Source organism: Pieris rapae, chromosome 19 (genome assembly GCF_905147795.1).
Source record: "Pieris rapae chromosome 19, ilPieRapa1.1, whole genome shotgun sequence".
In the NCBI taxonomy this organism is placed as follows: Eukaryota; Metazoa; Arthropoda; class Insecta; order Lepidoptera; family Pieridae; genus Pieris; species Pieris rapae.
In genome coordinates, this window is record NC_059527.1 from 7584372 (window position 1) to 7604091 (window position 19720).

Consider the following 19720-nt stretch of genomic DNA (forward strand, 5'->3'; position numbering starts at 1 on the left):
GCCAGTGTGTTAACACCCTAAGCCGTAAGAAACTTGAAGATTAGATCTAGAAATTAAATGGAAACCTTTAATTTTCGTTAATTACATTCAATAAATATTCAATGTTGCAAAGTTACTAACATTTTTACATCCAGGAAATAAACACCCTGTGAACTAAGTGACCTTTTGAGGTCACGGGCCTAAATTAAGAGCCTATCGAATCTTCATGAGTAATTAAATAATTTGCACTAACTCGATGTAACGTCAGTCTCGATCGCAACATTAATTCGTTCGGGCGCATTTAATATAATTAACTTCACGTTATTTTCCTTATAGATTAGATTAATAACTATAATTACTCTAACCATCATTGCACATTGCGAAGCAGCGAACAGCCTGTATACGAAATTTTTCGTTATTTCGGCGCCATCTTGTTTTCTATTTTTTGTGTCGAAACGTCAGTAATCTTTCTCGTTTTAACTTACGTTTCGCTCTTTTGTTCAAAAATTTTAATTGCGATAACGTTTTATGCGAGTTTGACCTGAATCTGAGTGGTTGGTGAGTAAATAGCACGTATTACTTGTTTTGAAGTCGATTTCGAAGATGTTATGGCAAAAATTCACAATGCATACTGGTCCCACAACTTGTCTGGTTAAACTTAATGACGTCATTTATCTCTGATTGCATACAGGTATCAGTTTCTGAACTTGAAATTCGAACAAGTTTTTGCTCAGTTTGAAATTCAAACCTTCATTGACTTTTGAATTTCATAAGATCGCAATCGCGCATTTGTTTATTTCTTAAAAAAGAAGCTAGATGTAGATAATGTATACGGATGATAGATCTAGGATTAGAACAATAGAATATCTACGTCTTCTCTCAGTTTTCTACAGGCATATTAAAGTACATTTATAAATTGCCTTAGTAACGCTGTTTATTCCTGTGTTTTTGTGACAAAAGCCTCGTCAAAAGGCCGCCATTTCTGCACTGCAGACATGTTTCTGCCGCTGTTTCTTTAATCTGGTGTACCCTTTTAAATTGTCTTCCTATTCGGCTGTTTACTGGGCACCAGTTTAATACCTTGATGTCCCATATATCTCCGTCCAATTTAAATCTAGTAATCTACAATTTATTTGTGTATGTAAAAATGAGAAAAGGTAAAAATCTCGAACGTTCCGTTCCTTTAATCGGCATTTACCGAAGGAATGAAGGTGTTATTATGAATGAATATTAATATTGTTCTATGTAAATATTCCTTCCAAGCAGATGTATAAATAGCAGCTGTTCGGTATTTAATTTGTTATATTTCTGGCGTCGCAACCTATTCCAGACGTCCAGTTCCAGACAACTTTTTCTTCCAAGGCCTTTACATTGTACCTTTTAAGAGTGATAGTGATCCCGACTTTTTTCTATACAATTTCGATATTCCAAGTTCTGGAACTTCTTTGGATGAACAAAAACTCAACATTGAAATCGCAATTGTTTTTAGAAATTACAAACTATCGATAGGAAATGCAACTTACAAATTTAACCTATCTTTTGGTAATCAAGGCTTAGTTAAATAAATTAAATCACAATTAGTCAAATGTATTAAATAATTTTTGTTTGTTTGTTCCCTTTTTTAAATATGTTTGCTGTTAAATGTATGTCGCATCTATGTATTCCATCTTTGGCTATATTCTCAGTATATTTGTTTGTAATTTTATATAATTTATGTTTGCTGTAGGAGTACTAAATAAATAAATAAATCAAGTTTTAGACGCTGTTCGGTCATACTTATCAGGCACCAATATTGAACTAAATAATGATTTTGTAGGAAATAAATGCTTAAATCGAGGCTGTATTTAATAATGGAAATATAAACAATGTGCTTCCCGTTGGGATCTAGCACGTCATTCAAGCTTCTAAGGCTATTTGTTAAACAGAAGTCGAAAGTCCGTTCCCAGAAGAAGTATAAAAGCTTTGGTGGAAAAGAGAAACTCAAAGTGAGATGGCGTCGACAACGTTGATATGGTGAGTACTAATTAATAATAAGAGTATCCTAAGACCTGGCAGCTACCTCGGACAAAGAATTAGTCTAGCCATTCAAAGGGGAACGCTGCCAGTATCTTCAGAACCTTGCCTAAAGGGACTCCTTTTATATATTTTAGTTATTACATTTTAAGGTTAGTTATTATAATATTCTGATATCTAACTATACATAAGGTTCAATTTAAAGTATTTTTTTTTAGTACGTGGATTACTATTTTATTGGCATGCAATATTGCTTCGATACGTTTTACGCCCAAGTACAATAACCTATCTTAATCCATTTTTGACCATCTGAGATAGATATCTTAATCCAAATATTGATAAAAGTGTGCCGATAACTAATCGTCAGATTGGTATTCGATCGGAAATCGATTGACTGACACGGTCTGATCTTAGATTATTTTCAATCTGAGATTGTGGATTAATTATTGTGTTCGGGCGTTAGTGTAAGTCTTAATTACGCTGTTGATGGTGAAAACGTGTCTATATCTATATCTCATATACAAATCTCCAAACCTTCTTATCCTTATATTAACCTCCTTAGAGACAAAATGGCGGCTGTTTATGTTTAACGATTTGTTTGTTTTTAATTAAGATTTTTGTTTCATTTAAATTCAAAAATCATTTATTCATGCAGGTAACCATTTTCAATTAAGAACGTCAAAAAAGAAATATACAACGAATGCTTCTAATTTTACATTTACTGCCAGTTCTCAAATCAAAGGCGTAAAACGGAAGAGAAAAACTGGCAATAAACTCTCAGCCACTCTTTTAATGACCAAGATTTTTCTTAACTCACTTCGTCTTAATAATTCTGTATTACACTGACTCTGCTTGGAACCCAAAATGTGCGTCCGAAACGATAAACTTCCAGCGCATCATGTTATGCCACTTCTTCTAAACTGGCTTTCAGCTGCAGCAGATTCTCCTCTTGCTGTCTTGCCCAATCGTGGTACATGCGCTCCGCGTGCCCCAGCCGACGTTGTCGATGGGATTAGTATAATTTTCTTTAAGTTAGCTAACATTAATTCACTGAATATGTTGAGTTACGCCTGAGTGGGCTAAAACAGCTTTTCTGTCAGGCGATTTCTTATATATAAGGCGCGTGTGTGTGTTCGGATCATTTTAAATTTAAGCCAAAGGGAATACTTATTATACATATTATTACCGTTAAGTGAGTTTTAGTCGTTTCGCTGAAGCGTGTACAGACGTGTGTATATTTTAACGATAAATGAACCAGTCGCAGGTATCTGTCGTCTACTGGAATTGAATATATTTATGATTCTCGTTTTTGTAACCAAATTTCTCTGAAACGATTTGGCCGATTGCAATAAATCCGAGAATATGTCGTTATTTTTTATTCCACTAAGTGGTTGATATTGGCCATCCCAAAAAAAAACAAAAGAAGTTACTAAACGAATACAAGAAACATTAACGTGTATTTATCTCGATCTCAGAGTCTCTTGATTGGTCTTAATCACTCTCTCCCTACTTTTCTTGGACAAAACCGCTGCACATCTTCATTCTGCAATCATAATAACCGCCTAAAGCTTCACTTCAAAAATATATTTTTGTACATCCTTTGATATTTTTTACCTTTCTACAACCAACCACCATATGTTTTCAAAATATTTACTAAAACTTTTGCCAAGTCAGCTTAAATCCAATTGGCTTCTTTGTTTCCCAAATATTTATTCAAAATTTGTTGACTGGAAAATATCGCTTACGTCTGAACCAATTTTTAAAGCTAAATATTATTATATTATGTAATTAATACACTATATACGTAATCGCGATATGTCCTCGCATACCGAACATTTATGTGGTTAGTCATTCCGATTACTCAATAAATAGAAATTTCTTGTTATCTTTATAATTGTATCGATGATATACAGTTCCTTGTTCGTTATACTTTTAGCTAAAATACAACCAAAAAATATAAGGATTTGTAAAGTATACAACCAATCCTTTCATTCGGTAATGGAGTACTTTATAAACGAAATATATTTTTTAATACAGTTGCTCAAAAAGTGGCATATTGCAGGGAGGTATAGCGTTCGGAAAGTGGGCTATTACACACTCGTGCTTTTTCTTTGCCATTCCCGCACTCGTGCGTTTTCTTTGCCAACTGTCAAAACAATGTGTATTAAAAAGAAAAACCAACCACGAAGGTTTTATTAAAAAGATTCATAGAAGTTTAATGATATATGATTTCTAAATATTATAATAATTGGATTCAATAAGTTCGGTTAGGTTTCTTTTCATTTCATATCAATTAAAAAAATATTAAAAATAATTTTATAATATATGCAAATACGTATTTTTAAAAAGTTTACTAATAATTGGATTCAATAAGTTAGGTTAAGTTTATTTTATTTCATATCAATAGAAAAAAAATTTAAAAAGAAAAAACTAACCATGAAGTTTTTACTAAAAAAAATCACAGAAGTTTTTATGATTCATGCAAATATTTTAAAAAGAAGCTACTATTTGTTTCAATATCAGATTTAATGATTGGACTCAATGAGTTAGATTTGGTTTTCTTTCAATAAAAATAGTCTACTGAAGAATTGGCTGTATGGGCCAAGTTCCCTTTGCCTACCCAGAATGGGTGAAGAAAAGAAAAAAACAAGCTTTGCTCATATTTTTTGCGGTTGGCGCCATTTTCCAAAGATGTTCTTTCGAGTTGAGTTATTTGTTGCACAAAATGAGTAATTTCGACGATATTTTATTTGAATGAATACCACCCGAACGTAGTATAATTGCATAAAATGCTTCGAGACAATTTACCGGAAACATATAAGTCGTTACATATCTACGTGCAACGAATTTATTCCGTAGAGAGAATAGAAAAAAAGCAAATAGTTTAATTAAATTGCTTAATTTTTTATTTTTTTATTTTCTTTGTATTAAAAATAGTCGTTCAGTACACGTGCGGTACCGTCATTGCAACTTGTCCCGACTGTCAACCCTCACCTTCGGCTGCGCCTCGGCTCGGGTAGACATTCGTCGGAACTCGTTGCAATGACAGGCTTTCCGCACTTGTAATGAAATATACTATTTTCACGAAAACCTGCGGTGCGTTCATATCACCATTGTGTAAATCATTAGATAACCTGTATGATAGCGTGTGTGAAAGGCACAAGACGCTGCTAAAATGTTTGACGATAACAGATACAGAAATCAAAAACCCAGAACAGCCATGACTCATGTGAGCCCCCTGTAAGAAACATATTTCTAATATTGACAATTGAATTCACTTGAGAAACTTGAATAATAGTTTTTATAAGTACAAGGAAATTGTTAACGAGACACAATAAGTAAATTGTCAAAACATTATAATTCAAAACGTCGTGTTCATTTTCGAATTGCCCCCTATGGGGACCACACGTTGGGTAACACGGGCAGAGGTTGTAGCTCCACTATTTATTTATCATTAATAACATAACTTATATTATCTACTTCAAATCAAGATTAAATTAATCATATTAAAAAATAAATATTTTTTTTTTTATAGAACAGGGGGCAAACGGGCAGGAGGCTCACCTGATGTTAAGTGATACCGCCGCCCATGGACACCCTCAATGCCAGAGGGCTCGCGAGTGCGTTGCCGGCCTTTTAAGAATTGGTACGCTCTTTTCTTGAAGGACCCTAAGTCGAATTGGTTCGGAAATACTTCAGTTGGCAGCTGGTTCCACAGAGTGGTGGTGCGCGGCAAAAACTGCCTGGAAAAACGTGTAGTTGTGGAACGGCGGACGTCGAGGTGATACGGGTGGAATTTCGTATTCTGCCTCGACGTCCGATGATGATTTTTAAGTCTCTAGAATTCTGTATCTGCTTCCAATCATTTGTCAATCTAATAGAGAAGTAGGTGATCAGCCTTCTGTGCTTGACACACGCCGTCGACTTTTTGCGTCTAAGGCAAGCCGGTTTCCACGCGATATTTTCCTTCACCGTTCGAGCGAATATTAAATGCGCACAGAGACAGATAGTCGATTGGTCTACAGCCGCGAAAGAACCAACGACTTCAGGGATGATAGTTTAATGCTGAAACCGCTATCCTAACACTGGTCCAATTAAGATTGTTTTTTAATATTCTCACTCTCTACTTGAAAACGTGTCCCCGCACAAAAGGCCGGCATGGTTTTAGTTTAAGCCATAAGTCTAAAGGCCGAGATTGTTAGTGGGACGGACTCAACACGACTATGACTAGTTAAGTCTCTGTTAAAATCTCATAAGTTTTTGACATATGAGAGCCGATACTTGATAGAGTTGATTGTTACAGTTCATAAGTTATCGGAGCTGGTGGGCTCGCAAGTACGTTGCCGGCCGTTTATGAATTACCTACGCTCTCTTTTTAATGGACGCTAAATCGTAAAGCGTAAAGTTAAAAAAAATATCTCCAATATAATAGCAACGAAATGGTCATACTTAACTTAGGAAAATAACAGGCTAAACTATTATTATATATTAATTAGGTACCTAATTTATCTAATCATTATATATATTGTCGACATACCTAACGTCACATACCGGATACATGAAAGTCATTGAACTAATTAACGCTTTAATTAATAAAAACATATAATTACTATTGATTATATTGCGACGGAATCCATAGTAATAAATTCGTTGCGAATTTTCTATTTTTAGGTTAAATAGCTTATCTGCTATTTCCTACTTCCTTACTACTTCCTACACTTTTTTATTAATAAGTTCTATTGAAGAAAGTGTTATAAACGACTAGTACATTTAAAAAAAACTTTCTGTACAATTCCTATCAACGAATTAAAAAAAATCAATGGCGCTACAACCTCTTTAGGTCTTGGCCTCAGATTTCTGAATCTATTTCATGATTTTAAATCTCATAAATAGGTGATCAGCCTCCAGTGCCTGACACACTTCGACTTTCTGGGTCTAAGACATGTCGGTAAAAAAAAATGGTATCAAAAAAATTGAGCCTATAAATTTAATTGCTCCTTAAATTGGATATATTATGTAGATATGTTTTTATTCCCTAGAAATTTGTAGACAGATACGTTTGTCTATTATAAAACAATACTTAAAAGCCTTACAAACAACTTATTTAGAGTCGGTTAGTACATAATAATAACGAAATTAGATTCCCAATGGGGTCAACCCCTATTGACCGCAAGACGGGACCTAATGAGCTCCAAATATCTTTTATTCGGGCAATTGAAGTTCTCAAATCCAATTTGTTTAGGGCAGGGGTCTCTAGTGTCAAATGGCAGCTGTTTTGAATATCCTCAGAAATCGATTTATGCAAACATAAAGGATCGTGATGCCGCTTATGAATATTTTGAAGTATTGATGGCTGAGTCTCGAAGACATTGTTGGTTTAGAGAGTTCCAAGCGACTCCTCAAGGATTTTGGGATAGTTTCAGCGTCTGTTTTCCACGTTATTCTGCAATGTATACAGTTGTTTTTTTTGTAGGCCCAGCGATTGCGCATCACCGTGTACCTCAATAAAAGTAATAAAATAAAAAAAACACATATCACGCATTAGAACTAAACTGGTTTCACATACATTATTTTCTATTATAACTAGGATAAGAATTAAAAAATCAATTTAAAGAAAAAAATTGTTGTCTCTCATTCTTTTTTTTTCTCTTTGATGATTGTTCTATTTTTGTTTCTGTGTGCATTTTGATGGTAATAAATGTCTATGCCAATGTCTAAACAATTCAAATTTACAGGATAATCCTAACCGTACTCCAACTCGGCTGCACCATGCATGTTAACGAAGTCTACCAATACCATGGTTTCTGTTTAGACGTGTTAATCAATCAAATGACTGCACTGCAAAAGTTGGACAATTGTACGGTGATTTTAGGGGACCTAAAGTTACAATTGCAAAGAACGAGGCCACGTGATTTTGTGAACATCAGTTTTCCTAAATTAAAAGAGGTGAGTCTACAAATTAAGTCAATTGTTTTTAGTTCCTAATTACCGCGCTAGAGGGAGCTCTGGCTTTAGTGTGCGAATTTCGTGTATCAATGTATCGAACACGAGCTCGTAAGGTGAAGGAAAACATCGTGAGGAAACGGGAATGGTTTAGATCTTAAAATGGACTAATATCTAAATAATAAAGGTCTCTTGAATATAGATCACAAGTGTATAGAACAAAAATGCACTCATTTTTTCATATTTTTTCTCACAGAAACGTAGTTTTAGTTTTTGATACCTGGAACCTCAAGATCTTCAGTGGAATTTACTAGCCCCAAAATCCATATAGAAGGAGTTAGCAGATAGGGTAGAGTACGGAGATATCCTATGATTAACAATCCCTTACAAAACTTAATCCTTCATAAAAGAGTACCGAGAGTTTTTTACGCCGACTTTTTCTCTCGCCTCTTTCTTCTTTGTCGATGATCAGGGATGCCTACAGGTTTGAATTTAATGACGTGGAATAAGTGATACCTTGATGAATTTAAGTTCCAAAATAAACGTATTTTTTTATTTTCTTTTATTTTCATGTCTCAACCCAAGATAAATCATCCCGACTTAAAAAACGTAAATAAACGTTCTTACGTCCAATCCTACAAAACCTACCCAGGGATTCAATATTTTAAATATAATGTTTTAGCATTGATAAAATAGGAAATGTTTCATAAAATATGTAGCTAATTTATACATGATTTATTAATCGACTGTATTAATAATTAACAGCTAAACCGGAAATTTTATTTCTTTACATTCAAAGTTATACGCGCCGGAGGTAAATAAATTTCGATATAAGTTCCGTCCCAAGAATGTATTGCGGTTATAGAATTGGCAGTAATATTACTTTATTGCGAAGTTATGAGATTCGGCGGGCCCATAATATGAATATTATTCTCTGCTTGTGAACTAGGGGTATATATTAATATTATAAACATATATCGTGGGTTTAACATTAGCTGGTATTTAAAAAATATATGTTATAGAGGATGGAGAAAGTGGACTGGTACAAAGATTGTTCCCTCTTTAAAATACTAGGCTTACGTACTAGAAGTATCATCATCAATTTATCAATCATTTTCCATACTGTCATATAAAGAAATAACATTAATAATGTTTCTTATAATAAATAAGTCGGTGGCGCTACAATCTTCTTAGGTCTGGGCTTTAGATCTAATAGGCAAGTAGGTGATCTAAGTTTCATTTTTCGACAGTATTTTCCTTCGCCGTTCAAGCGTAGAAAATTTATTGGTGCACTGGGAATCGAACCTACGACCTCAGGGATAAGAATCGCACGCTGAAATCACTGATAGACTACACTGCTCAAAGTGCGTTTATATGTATTTGCAAACGTGGATCGTGCTAAAATAGCTTACTACTAGAATACAAAAACTGATATTATTATAAAACGTGGACCACAAATAACGTGTTGCCATGGTTACCAATTTTGGAAGAGACGTCATCCCAATAGTTAGTGAGTTCTTTCTCTACATTTTCTCATTACAAGGGCTATGTAAGTAACATTTTGCCAAACCACTTCAATTCTAATTAACCAATATAATTCATGGTATTTGTATAGAAAAATCAATAATAATAATCGCCGCGTGCAGCTTTCATACTGGAAGATGTAGGGACCGACCACGCACAATGGAGTTTCTGTCTATGTACGCAATTTATACTACGCGTATGAAGGAAAACATCGTGAGAAAAAGTCGCTTGTGTCACACACAGAAGCCTTACTCACTTACATCTAAAACAAATTATCAGTACGAAACAGTAACAGAAATCTGAGGCCAGATCTAAAAACGGTTGTAAAATTTCGCTATTGATTCTTTTATTAATATATTTTCGGTATCATGCACATCAATCCAAAGCCCGTTCGTATGAAAAAATTAAAACTGATTTTGTTCGTACGATTAATCGTGAAAGGAGCAACCGTTTGATCTTGATACTTCGATAAAGGTGAACGATTTTTCAAAGCGTTTAAAACGTTGATCCATTTAGTTTTATAAATCGTTTCCAATCCAGACGAAATGTGCATTGGAAATGTTAAAGTTAGCTTCTAGATTTCCTGATAGGTTTATTGTCGGATTTGAGCGACTGAAAATACTAAGGGTCCAATGAATCGGAACATAGCGGAAATTGGGCTAAGCCTGTAGTCTGTGTACTCAATCTTAAAGCGATTTAATGAAATTCGAAGACTGTTGTGCTCCAGACGTATACGCTGTGAAATTGGAGAGGTTTTAGTAATATTAATACGAAAGGCCTTGAGGTAGTTCGGATATTGGATAAATTGACAAGGTGAATAAACAAAGCCTATATTGTAACTGAAACCGTGGTTAAACTATCAGAAACACACGTAAAAGAGACGCACGAAAGAAAACTTAAGTAAATCAAATCTAAGTTTATTTAATAATATTAGTAACTTCGTACACTTGCAAACGTCAAGATTAAAAAAAAGATCTGAATTTACGTACCCAAATACCAAACACAGCTCCTATTGACACTCTCTTAAGTTTCTTGGTCCCATATCTGCCTTATCCGCGAAAAATCCGCGTTTGGCAGCGTTCGTTCGTTAAAAGATTGACATAATTGTATTTATGCCTATAAATAAATATAACTTGATCAATTCCATTGTGATTTTCATTTACCAGCCTCTCTAAACAAAACCTATCAAACAAGTAAAATTAAAATTTTCTTTGAAAAATGCAACTATTCTATCAGTATTTTCTTATGCCGTTTTCACATTCAACTCCCGTCAGTAAACTGACAACCAATTTTTTTTAATATTCCTTGTTTCAGGTGACAGGCTGTGTTGCGATTTATGGGGCTTCAGGTTTGGAGTCTGTGGGCGGGCTCTTCCCAAACCTAATGAGGGTGCGTGGGAATACACTGATTAATAACTACGCTCTTATCATCAGTAATATGCCAAGACTTAGAGAGGTATTATTTACACTAGTCTTTAAGATCAAAGTATGTACGTGTCATGAAGATTCTGAATATTATTTACATTTGAGACTAGTTATAACTTTAATATGATTATATATCTGTGGTCATAGATCAGATAATGATAAGTAGATTTTTGCTCAGTTTGACTTATTAACACTAAACTTATAAAATATGATATTTTAGTGCCTTCAAGTTTTCTTAATAATTTAAATGCTTATCCTGTTAAGTAATGAAATCCCATTTTTCATATTCTGACCTATATACAGATATTATTTATCGTTATATTTTATGATTATAGTAAGTATATACTTTTTTAACATCCGTTCATAGTGCCGTCCAAACTCAGAATAGCGGGATAGTATCAAATTTAGTTCGTTCTTTTCAATAACCTTGAGTAGTATTGGTTTTTTTATAGCACAGAGGGAAGGCCGGAAGCTCATCTGATGTTAAGTAAAACAGCCGCACATGTACACTCTCATGCCTGAGGGCATGCGAGTGGGTTGCCGCCTTTTTAGAATTTGGAACGCTCTTTTCATGAAGGATTGATATAGTTGGTTCCAATTAACAGCTAGATATTTAAAAGTTCTTGTAAACCCTCGTATCATCACTGCGGTTGAAAAGTTATCTAATTAGCGCTCAGATTATTGGCTTTACTTATAAAAGTTTCTTGATACGAGTATCTGTCTTCGAACTTTGATTTTGGAGTAGAGAAGACGTGGTACGAGTGAGTGCACAAACGCCAATCAACGATTTGAGTTTGCAACCGATTGACAGACTACCTAAAACTGGGGATTTCTTTGCTTACCGTAGACGCAATACAGCGAGGAAATGCTACCAGCATTACAGACACAGATAACAGATACAACACAGGGAACTTTTAAATTGATTTTAGTGTTTTATCTATTTATTTTATATCATTATTTTCAAGTATTCCTTAGACTGAGTCTGTAACGATATCTAGTATCATTACGATGCATAGTTTTTTTTATGAATATATATAGTATATTTTATTTGTATTTTTTTATATTTGGGTTATATTTATGTTAAAATAAATTGTCATACATATTATAAAAAAGAGATTGCAACTCATACCGTAGATATAGTATTATGTATGATGTGGTGAACTTGAATAAATATATCAATTCACTTGTCAGCTACTGGTAAGAATCGTCGAGAATCCTCTTAATATAAGCCACCAACCATCCTTCCTCAATCTAAGTTATAATAAAGAAACAAAACATGTTAAGTTTCCAATTGTTTCGTATTGTCCAAAACAAACACTGTTGGAAGAATGTTTCTCGAATATTCCTTTTTCAGATAGGCCTCGCAAACCTCCTAAAAGTAGACAGAGGTGGGGTTATAATCTGGCCAGGTCCTCTCACCTGTTACGTACATTCTGTAGATTGGAGGGCGATCGCACCGAATGCAAGACACGTACTGAGTGGAATTGACGTATACAATCCATGCAAGACTTTACCGTGTTCGTGTACAGATAATTCCACTACTAACTTCTGTTGGAATAATAGGTAAGCAAGAACTACTCTTCTTTCTTATCTGATAACAACGAACGTGTACTCACGACGGACCTCGTAAGAGTCTTAGTGCGATAACTGAGTCTACAAACCTTATCATACTATAACAACTTAGCTAACTAACTTAGCCTTGAATTTTAATTTTCTCAAATGAGTCAACTGCCTAGTTCAATTCTAAAGACATTTTTTTTTCATATTTTGTCAGAAAAAGTATGTTATAAGTCAATATCAGTAATTTTGTTTATGTTTTTTGGTGGATTTTACGAAATTCTCACTATTAAACAAATAATAAGACGAAACATTTACGAGTAATACTGTCTAATTTCCCGACAAGGAAACCTCAAGAAAAGTGATTATTAGGAATTTTCCGAGTATAGAAAATATAAGGTTTCTCGTCACCCTAACAACTTTCGAACCTACGCATGTGCTTACATTACGCTTTTTTTACTCTTGTAATAAAAAATAAAGGTTATTTTTTCGTGACATTGGTTTATATTGACAACTGACATAATCATTGATATCTATTCCTAAGGTTTTTCTATTCCGAAGCAGCCTAAAGTGAAGTGCTTTCATATTGAGATAAGATTTCTGTCTTGATTATTTTTTATAAGCATGTAGGTGCTGTTTAATTACTAAATAACAACCAAAGAAAAAGCTGCCACACTGCTCTGTTGTTTCGTGCATTTATGCAAAGACTTTGATATTTTGATGACTTTCTCAACCATTTATCTACTCTAGTATTACATAATAAAAGATATTTTTCAGGAAATGTCAACGCTTCCTTGAAGGTCCCGAAGCGGAAAGATGTAACCCGGAGTGTGTCGGATGTCTCAAAAGAGATGGATCTATTTGTTCGCTATGCCGATATTATACGTATCGAAATAAGTGCCTCAACACATGTCCGAACGGGACGTGAGTATACCGAAATAAATGTGACAAAGTGATGCTTTCTTATAGAATACGGTTTTCAAATAGGGCTCGTCGATTGCTTTTGCTGATTTTTTTATAAATACGGCCAGCCACAAAAGGCTCAATACGACCACGCATTTTATCAATAGCGGCCTTAGAGTGTGAAAATTTACTCATTACGAACAAGCGTCGCGATGGTTCTGTTCGATTTTTAAAATGAACTATCTTACAGTGTGCTTACAATACGTTAAATGACACAGAATAAGCTAAATACGTGTTTAACACTGAAAACATTTAGAACTGGCCAGTTATAAACAATGCTAATGGAAACTTTTTTAAATTCAATTTTAAAACTTTTTGGTAACCTAATGAAGTAGATTGCATTAATTTGTCATTTTTTTGTGAAATATAACAATATACACAACAATCATTCTATAATACAATTTGATAATAAATGAAGTATACCATATTGACTTATTAACATAGAAAATGTTTAAAATAAAACTAGATATAAAATATTTTAGATTAGACTAGATATAAAGTAATTAATAAACCAGGCCATTTCTAAAGAAATGAGTTAGAGATGGATATTTTTCATCTATATTCGTACGTCAACTCTTTTGTTTACGAAATAAAATAAAGATTATAGAAATTCGTAGTATTCGAAGTCGACATCGGATATCCAAGTCAAATCCTGAGTAATGGGCCTCTATCGATTCTAAATGAGGTACTTAGTATTGCTTGTTTTCGGTGTCTTTGTTTTCTTTTGTGTAATTACGTGTATTGAGTTTCGTGATTCTTAATACTAAAGGCTAGCTTCTTAAAGGCAATATGAGATTGTACAGGCAATATGACTTAATTTCGTCAATAAGTATAAGGACCTGTTTCACAATGTATGGATAAAGTGCCAAATAGCACATAAATAATTCGAAAGATAAAAGTCCGAATAAGATACTTCGCATTTCATGACAATTAGCGCTATCAAACTACTAGCGCAAAAATACTATTTATCCTACCAATAAGTAATAAATAGCTTTTTTGGAACTTTCCGGACATTGTGAAACAGACCCTAAGTAGTATAATGTAGAAATAGGAAGTCAGAACCGTTTACGATGACATCGTTTAGAACAACATACCGGTAAACAAAATTAAAATTGCCAGCTGAATTCTATTAGGCCGCCTTTTAAAAAAATTACAGATTTTGTTAATGTAGAAAAATGATAATTACATACAGTACGTAATGTATTGTACTTTTATCTAATATACTCATATTAATCACACATTCAATAATAAGTTTGTATCAGGTCTTTTTTACGAACAAATATCCGCCAGGTTTCGATGTCGTTATTATAGATTATGACTGTATTAATTTATGATAAAAAATCTTGTCTTTCATGTTTACTTTACATTTAGTAAAGCGTAAACTACTTTTCATAAAGTAAGTGACATATATAACAGATTTTTATTTGTTTAATGTTGTTCGTATCACAGTTTTAGTTCACATAAATAAAGCTTTTTATAATTACGTTTATGAAAGCGGAAGTAAATCTTCACTTATACAATTTCTTCTAAATAAAGTCTGTCAGTAATAGCTAAATAATCACCCGTTATTAAAAGTCCGATCAACAGCACTAATCCAATTGACTTCTTACAAAGCTCGGTTCAGTATTGTATTGTTACCTTTTCTTTTCTCCAACAGAATACCCCTAACTGACACTAATTACTGTGTAACAATAGATGAATGTACACATTTGGAGCGCTGGCCGTGGAACAATACGTGCGTCGCAGAGTGTCCACAAAACCACGTCAAACAAACTAACGGGACGACAACCTGTGTGCCCTGCGAGGATTGTAATTTGGTATGTCTTTATCTGGTTCTTATTTCTATTTATTATAGGCCTTATTGACAAAACTATAATTACACAACATTCTAAGAACACTTTAAAGTTTAAGTTACGTGCTTAACTGTCTCTTTTTATTAAAGCGTACATATAATAGACGAGAAAGGGATGAACATTTTATGAAATCATAAAATAAAACTAAAAATGTTAATAAACTTTAATACCCTTTTAAAATTTTTTTAAAGGCCGCAACGCACTTGGGAGCCATCTTGCAATGTGAGTGTTCATGGGCGGCGGTATGACTTAACATCAAGTGCCCCTCCTGCTCGTTATGCTTATGAAAAATACCCTATATTAATTATATTTCATATTTTGTGGACTATTTCTCTTTGAAGTGAGCAGCTTAGTCCATGTGGCATTAGTTCCATTAATAAAATCCGGATTAAACATATATATTTATACAGAGAAATGTCAAAGTGAAATCTGACTTGGGATTATAGTAATTTATTTAGCTAAAACCTTTGCGGGAAAGGAGATCAAGTCTATACATTTTTTAGATACTCCTTTAACCCCCGAAGAATCTTATCAAGAAATATTACAATATCTTTAATGAACCTCTTATGTAACAACACGGCTTTAATATACATTTTCCATAATAAATTTTCAATTTCAGACTTGCAACAACGTAACTATACAAACATTATCTTCGATTCAGGAAGCTGCAAGATGCGTCTACATCAAAGGCCATTTAAGTATTCACGTCAGAGCACCTCCTGAAACTATGAACGAGCTGAGATATTATCTTAAGAGTATTCAAGAGGTTACGGATTACATTGAAATAAGGGGCTCCCTCGTCATCACGTCTATAGATTTCCTTCCCGCATTAAAACGAATCAGAGGGGAGAATCTTTTTAGCGATAAATATAGCTTAGTAATCCATGATATGCATAGCCTACAGACATTATTTACAGAAAATGTAACGCATCATTTGAAAGTCGATAGAGGATCTGTTTCATTCTATAGAAATCAAATGCTTTGTGTTAGTGAAATTGAAAAACTTGTGCCGGCATTCCCCGTACCACCTACGGAGTTAGAAATTCCTCAGGGCCTAAATGGATACAGTGGTAGCTGCGATGAAGGTTTTTTCAACTTAACTATACATGTCAAAAATGAAACTAACGTTGTAGCTAGATTTAATCCAGAATCAAATACAAGTGAGCACACAGTTTTGTATGTTAAAGTGCCAGTAGGATTAAGCAATGCGATAGTTCCAGAGGTTTGTAGTGATTCAGATTGGCACGCGATTAGTATTCAATCTACAGTAGAAAAATCAATAGAAGTAGAACTGACCTCGTTAAGCCCTGCTACAAAGTATGCAATATGTATAGAAAAATTTGACCCGAAAACTGGACGTCTTGCTCGGAGTTCAGTAAAAAACTTTACAACATTGGTAGGTAAACCGGAACCACCGTTTATAGTCGAATTAACTGCATCATCTTCCGAAGTAGTTGTCATTCGATGGGTTGATCATCTAGATTACCTTCCTTATATTGTAAGGTATGAATTAGATGTAACGCTTATAGATTTACATAATTTAAATATCATTAATTATAATCATTGTATGGATTATGATTATTTTGACTGGCAAGATGATTTTTCAGTCCATGCCAAAGTCATGAGACCACCAAAGAAGTATGACAGAAGTTGTGAGTCAATGTGCGGTGTCCTATCAACGGCAACCGCTGGTGCAATGGTAGACGAATATTTTGATGTTTGTAATATAATAAAAGACTGTCACCACAATCCTGAGAGGCCAAATAATAAGACTGTTGGTAATTATGTACATAACATAGCTTTAGACATAATTGGTAAGAGAAAAAACTTCCAAGTAGGTGGTTTAGCACCGTATCAAAATTACAAATTTCAGTTACGAGCCTGCACTGCAGAAGAATGCAGTTTATCAGCTCGAAATATTGTTAAAACATTAGGAGCTATCAATGCTGATATATCAACAATAACATTTCTTACTGCTAGCGAAAAGGGTGACGTTTCTGTGAAATGGGATCCTCCTAAAACTATAAACGGGGCTGTATTGTCTTACACAGTTGAAGTAACACCTGTAATTAAATTTAATGACTATAGTTTGCTTTTACCCCATACTGTTTGTGTATCTGGGAATATAACAAGTTGGATAATTAAGACACAAATTGCTACTAAATATATAGTTAGATTGTGCACGAAAACTCTCGCTTCCAGTTATTCTTGCGGTGTTAAAACGAAAGTTTTAGTTTCGAGTGAGGTGTACTCAAATGTGTGGTTGTCTGGAGCTATTTTTGGAATGTTTTTAAGTGTAACATCGTGTATGGTAGGGTGGAAGTATAGGATACGTGATATAACCGATGATATTCCTTTAGTAGACGCAACATCTATGTACCGTAGTGAAAGCGAACCGCCAGCTGTGATGATGTCCGATTTTGCGCCAATCTATAGCATACCAATTAGAGATACACATTTATAAATTACCTTATGCCATAAAGAAACAAAATCAAGTTTGAAATATGTAATAATATTTTAGATAAAACCTATTCTGATGGCTTATATCAGAACCGTGTCGAATGCATCAATATGTGCATCGTACGAAACTTTTCTAATACTTTTGTGATATTACTGTAAAGTACCGTAGTCATAGTGTTTTGTATGTTATATATTAATGCGTTTTAAATAAACATGAACTGTTTTAAATAAATAAAATTGTCTTTTATTTAAAATTAATATAAAGTATACAAAGGAACTTTCCTTATTGCAAACGAGACCAATAGTTTAACCAGTAGTTATATTATTATATAAATAACTAAATGTATGGGGGAAATGCCCAATGTGACATACGTAATTTTTTAATATTAAAAAAAATTCACTTAAAAAACATTTAATAGATTGATACATTGTTAACTAAACAAAGGGTGTCAATTTTCAAAACATTTAATTAAAATTGAAATCGATATTACAAATAATTTTAACAAATTTTTCGATTTGCCCCCCTGATCAATTAAATAGCCTCCCATGTGTGGTGTGGGCCCCACATTGGAAAACACTGCACTAGTATTCTATTATTGAGAAGATTTGTTTTTAACTATTAGGTCATGTTAACTCAAAAAAGGTGATAAAATTCATTACATATTTGATAAACAGACAGTCGACATATGAAATGTTTAACATCACTTATGATCAGAGAATAATTCACGTACTAACCCGCCAAAGTTTTATTTAAGTTTTGTAAGACTTAATTAAAGTTTCAGTTGTTCGCTAACACAGGTTAAAATGTTCTATTATGCTTAAATTACTTTTTAATTACAAGTATAAATGCCAAAAAGCATTAACGTTGTTTAACTCTCAAAACACTTAGGATACCTCTGCAAAACTTGAATTATTAACAAACTCGCGCCCACTTTTAATTATGAGAGTAATAAGTTATGGCAAAGATACTTTGGAAAATATTTGCTTTTCCATCCATTAGATGAGATGAAGCTGGATTGTCCACTCAAGCGAATCCTTTTTGTTTCGCATCAACTTGTTTATTACCCAATTTTTCATTACGGAAATTGAATGCTTTTATTGAATATAAAATTCATAGGAAGTTAACACAATATGTAATGAAATTTTAATAAAGCTTTTTTAATGTAGTAACTCTGTAGTTTAGAAGTTTGTGATTCACGTAAATGTATGTAAAATCAATAAAGTATCAATTGCGATCTAACAATTAAGATCATTGGATGAGTTTTCCTAAATAAATAACACCGTGTAATAACGTTCGTTAAATTTTAGAGACCTGTCGTAATGCTTGGTTTTATTTACAACTAGCGACCCGCCTCGGCTACGCACGGGGGCAATGTTGATACTAAATACACTACAGAAAATCTGTGAACGTTGTATATAAAAATGTGGGTTATCCATAAGAGATAGACATGTACCACCATTTCTGTAGACCTTTTCAATGTGTACAATACTTAGTACATTATTTTGATAATACTCTTAGGGTTCAGCCTGCGTTTGCAATGTAAGCGAAAAAAATGTTATTATTTACGACATCACATTAGAAACCTCAAAAATAACAGTAGTTCTCCACTATTTAATGGATGTTATTATACAAATAAAACTACCTTCTTTGAATCACTCTATCTATTAAAAAAACCACATCAAAATCCGTTGCGTAGTTTCAAAGATTTAACCATACAAAGGGACATAGGGACAGAGAAAGCGACTTTTTTTGTTTTATACTATGTAGTGATGAACAAAACAAATGTCTAGAAAAGCCAGTGGCGCTGTTTTTTTTCTATCTATACTATTAAGTAATTAATATCATTAATATCAATTTTCTGTTCATTATTTTCCCTTAATACGCAAGTATTTGATCAGCCTGTTGGTATTCCAATATTATATTATGTCAATTTTTGGGTTAAAGGCATGCTGGTATTGTCCTTTACATTATATGACGGAAACCATGACCTGTTTAGGCTATCG

At 33.6% G+C, this 19720-nt stretch overlaps 1 protein-coding gene across 3 annotated transcripts; it reads left to right on the top strand.

The window, feature by feature from the left end:
- The first annotated feature begins 260 nt into the window (after positions 1–260).
- Positions 261–17924, top strand: LOC110996929 (insulin receptor-related protein-like). 3 transcript variants are annotated; one of them, XM_022264833.2, is made up of 8 exons: positions 261–537; positions 1796–1992; positions 7728–7938; positions 10774–10914; positions 12238–12446; positions 13218–13364; positions 15061–15220; positions 15876–17924. In XM_022264833.2, exons 2-8 carry the CDS (start codon positions 1970–1972, stop codon positions 17718–17720), a joined length of 2736 nt encoding a protein of 911 aa, XP_022120525.2. In that variant the 5' UTR covers positions 261–537; positions 1796–1969; the 3' UTR covers positions 17721–17924. The 3 variants fall into 3 exon arrangements, with proteins under 3 accessions (XP_022120525.2, XP_045488397.1, XP_045488398.1); XM_045632441.1 differs by having other exon boundaries at positions 15918–17924; XM_045632442.1 differs by lacking the exons at positions 15061–15220; positions 15876–17924 and having other exon boundaries at positions 13218–13660.
- Positions 17925–19720: the final 1796 nt, after the last annotated feature.